At 38.3% G+C, this 4336-nt stretch overlaps 1 protein-coding gene across 2 annotated transcripts; it reads left to right on the top strand.

Annotated features, from left to right (window-relative positions):
* The first annotated feature begins 1071 nt into the window (after positions 1–1071).
* LOC104770860 (protein OBERON 2) lies at positions 1072–3830 on the top strand. Of its 2 annotated transcripts, none has more exons than XM_010495323.3 (3): positions 1072–1271; positions 1740–2902; positions 2998–3830. In XM_010495323.3, the coding sequence occupies exons 2-3, from the start codon at positions 1786–1788 to the stop codon at positions 3630–3632; spliced, it is 1752 nt and encodes a 583-aa protein (XP_010493625.1). In that variant the 5' UTR covers positions 1072–1271; positions 1740–1785; the 3' UTR covers positions 3633–3830. The 2 variants fall into 2 exon arrangements, with proteins under 2 accessions (XP_010493625.1, XP_087336757.1); XM_087480631.1 differs by having other exon boundaries at positions 1118–1271; positions 1825–2902.
* The last annotated feature ends 506 nt before the right edge of the window (positions 3831–4336 follow it).

The following is a 4336-nucleotide window of genomic DNA, read 5'->3' on the forward strand; positions in this document are numbered from 1 at the left end:
GGTGTGGCTGTTTGGCGAGACTTATCTCTCGCCCTGCTTGTGGGCTCCCTTTTCAGGGATTCGGTGTTACAACACTTTCGACGCAAGGAGGATTCATTAAAACTACACGACGATTTTTGCTTCTCGTGTGGTAATCTCCCTCAACATGGACGATAGGTTTATGGCGTGTTTACTATCGCATTGAGTAGTCTATCTCTTTAGGGTTTATATTTTCTTTTTGGGCTTGGTCCCTCTGGCATATGTTCTGTCTGAGTTTAAGTTTTTCTTATTGTTTCGTCCGGGTCTCTTGTTTCGGTAGAACAAACACCTGTGAACCATCCTTTTCCCATGTAAGGTCACTAGATTATGATTGGCTTTCCATAGGGGTAAGTTTGTATCTTGATCTGTTGTCTTAATGAATGGGGTATAATTGACAAAAATAAAATGAGGAGTCGTATTGGAGATGTCCTTAGAGACACTTTAACCTTCTCCATATACAATATAAGGTGGTATAGATTATAATAATTCATGTCACAATGCACAGATAAATAGAAACGATGTTGGAACACACTGAAACTTTAAAAATATAGGTGCCCAAATGAATATAAGCAAACATCTTTAAAATAATAATTTATAACGTACATAAAGTAAAAAATTTCAACAATAGCAACAAAAACTCTAAAATTTGAAGTAGATATACAAGAACAAAAAACTTTAGATATAATAAAAGATTTTGTTTTTGAAAAAACACTTACAACCAAGGATAATAGAATGAATGACCATGAAAGATTAAAGAAATTTTTTTATCTACATGAGGGTTATATTGTTTAGGATATGATTATTCAAATTGTTTAATTTATCCCATAAATAACAATAACATTCAATGAAGTTAGGGAAAAAGAAAAAGAAGTCAAACAGTAATAAACTCTTTTTTGATAAAATAAAAGGGGTTTAAAAAAAAACTTCAAACGATGACGTGTTAAAAAAATTCTAAAGTTAAACAGACAGCTGAAGTCAATACAGCGAGGAGATCACCTGTAACCGGCTGGCTAGGTTGCCTTTACATATTGAAAACCGACAACTGTGCGGAGTGTTTAGAAGTAAATCAGGTACAGTCTTCTTGAGTTCTGTCAAAGCCCCAAAATTCTTGTCTTCGGTCAACGATTCTTATCTTTATTTTTTTCTTTTGTAATAAAAAAAAAAAAAAGAGAATATATATTATTATTATTCTCTTCTCTCATTCATTGTTTGTTCTTCCTCGGCTACATCTCCCGACGTCTCTCCCCTTTCCGGTGAGTCCTACTCTTTTGGTCTCTCTCTCTCTCTCTCTCTCTCTCTCTCTCTCTCTGCTCCGATCTGCGTTTCTACTCTCTCAGTTTCTTGTTCTGTAAAGGTTAAAACAAAGGTTCATTTCATAGTCTAGCTGTTGAACTTCAATGCTACTTTCAAAAATCGATTTTTTGTTTTTTGACCTTTTTTTTGGCGTTATAGAGGAATCAATGTTTATAGCATCTAGGCTTTAATTTAATTGATATCTATCGATTTTATTTGTAAGATTCTTCGTTTTGTGTCGTTTCTAATTTGACTAATTGACTGAGATTTCTAGGGATTCAATTTGGGAATTTGAGTGTTTTTTTCTTTCTTTCTGGGTTAAAGTCAAATTCATAGCTTGTTACTTACTAATTCTGTAGAAGTATGTTTCTGGTTTAATGACTATTTTAGAGCTTGGATTCATATATTTATTTCTTTTGAATGTGCAGTTTGTTTTTTTTTTTTTTGAACTGGGTGGTTGGTTTTAAAATATTGATGGGCACATCATCTGGTTCAAATCATCCTCCTCACCAGATGTTACCACCACGTCAGCAACTACGAAGTGGAGGGCTTGAAACAGCTCTTTCACTCGTCTCTTCTGATCAGGAGCCACGGCGTGAGTCTCCAGCCGAAAGTGCGAGTTCTCAAGAAACATGGCCGCTGGGAGACGCTGTTGCCCCCCTCGGGACCAAGACTATGATGAGTCGTCAAAAGACTGAGCCTGATTCTCATGAACAAAGTGTGAATGCAGTGATGCACCATGTCTCTAATGCGGATAAGGTCTCAGTACGGGATATAGCTAGGGAAAGACTCGAGTTGGTTGCGGAGAGGATGCATCGATTACCGGATGAGTTTCTTGATGAGTTGAAGAACGGTCTTAAGTCTATTCTTGAAGGGAATGTAGCGCAGAGCGTAGATGAGTTCATGTTCTTGCAGAAGGTTGTTCAGAGTAGATCTGATTTGAACTTTGCAACACTTGTTAGAGCTCACCGGGTGCAGCTTGAGATACTTGTAGCCATAAATACTGGAATCCAGGCTTTTCTGCACCCGAACATCAGTCTGTCTCAGCAGTCTCTTATCGAGATTTTCGTTTACAAGAGATGCAGAAACATAGCCTGCCAAAACCAACTACCGGCTGATGATTGCTACTGCGAAATATGCACCAACAGGAAAGGATTCTGCAACCTTTGTATGTGTACCATCTGTAACAAGTTTGATTTTTCTGTCAATACCTGCCGCTGGATCGGTTGTGACTTGTGTTCACACTGGACTCATACGGATTGTGCTATTAGAGATGGACAGATCACCACGGGATCATCTTCTGCTAAGAATAATAATACATCAAGTCCAGGAGAAATAGTGTTCAAGTGCCGGGCTTGTAACCGCACTTCTGAGCTGCTTGGTTGGGTCAAAGATGTGTTTCAGCACTGTGCACCAAACTGGGAGAGGGAATCTTTGATGAAAGAACTCGACTTTGTGAGTAGGATTTTCCGGGGAAGCGAAGATCAACGAGGTAGGAAACTGTTCTGGAAGTGTGAGGAGCTTATTGACAAGATTAAGGGTGGTTTAGCTGAAGCAACAGCTGCCAAATTAATATTAATGTTTTTCCAAGGTAACCTGCTAACTACGACTGGCAAGTGTACATTTGCTTATTTATGAATAAACATTACTCTTGACTGTCTAATTGAATCCTTTTTGTTACTGAAGAGATCGAGTTAGACTCCGCGAACAGCTTTGAAAATGGGGAAGGTGGACGTCAGATGGCACCTCAGGATGCATGCAACAGAATTGCTGAAGTTGTACAGGAGACTCTAAGGAAAATGGAGATAGTTGCTGAGGAGAAGATGAGGATGTTCAAAAAGGCACGCATGGCTCTCGAGACTTGCGATAGAGAGCTCGAAGACAAAGCCAAGGAAGTAGCAGATTTGAAAGCGGATAGGCAAAAGAAGAAACTTCAGATAGACGAGCTTGAGAGAATCGTGAGGCTTAAGCAAGCTGAGGCAGACATGTTCCAGCTTAAAGCCAACGAAGCCAAGCGAGAGGCTGATCGGTTGCAAAGGATCGTACTAGCGAAAATGGACAAGTCTGAGGAGGAATACGCAAGTAACTATCTGAAACAGAGGCTGAACGAGGCCGAGGCAGAGAAGCAGTATCTGTTTGAGAAGATTAAGCTGCAGGAAAACTCGAGGGTGGCATCACAGAGCAGTGGCGGCGGTGGAGGAGACCCGTCACAGGTGATGATGTACTCAAAGATTCGTGATCTGCTTCAAGGATACAATCTCTCTCCCAAGGTAGATCATCCTCAATCAAACGAGCGCAATCCTTTCAGATCCAATCCTTAAATGCTTTCCTGCCTTATATATATGTAGTTTTCATATCCTAAGTTTCATTACTGTTTGTCAAAAAAAAAAAAAAAAAAAGTTTCATCACTTTGTTTTGTAAAACGAGTGTTTGTAGACGTGTAGGACCTATCTACTGATATTTTTCTAATTTGTGTGTTCTCTCTTTGTTGATATGTGATATGATGAAGTTGTTTTATCTATGATGTATTTAATTTAGGAAACTAGGACATGGAATCACTATCATGCCCTTGATTACCTTATTTTTCTGATAGGAGAAGCTTCATGCACCTCAAAATGGTTAATATATGCTTCATGTTACTTACTCAGTTGTCCTAATTTTTGTCATAATCTTGTGTGAGGGAAGGATACAATCGATCCAAGAACTCTACAAATTTACGAGCATCAAAATCTGATATGAGAACATTATGTTGAACGACGTCAAGAAGGGTCGTTGAATCAGTTTTCCTGAACACCAACAAATCGATTCTTGATCTTAAAATTACTCTTCTGTCGTAGACTATCTCATACTCTATTCGCTTCTTCTAGCCAATTTATGCAGTCTGAAAATAAAGTAATTTTCGCTCCTTCTAGTCCTTTCATTTTCAACTTGAATGTTATTACTAAAACTGATTTAATCTCGCAATTGTACTAAAAGAAATGGTTTTATTTATTTTGAGATATGCCATGGTTGAAATTTATTTTAA

Source organism: Camelina sativa, chromosome 2, assembly GCF_030686135.1.
Source record: "Camelina sativa cultivar CO46 ecotype springtype chromosome 2, ASM3068613v1".
In the NCBI taxonomy this organism is placed as follows: domain Eukaryota; kingdom Viridiplantae; phylum Streptophyta; class Magnoliopsida; order Brassicales; family Brassicaceae; genus Camelina; species Camelina sativa.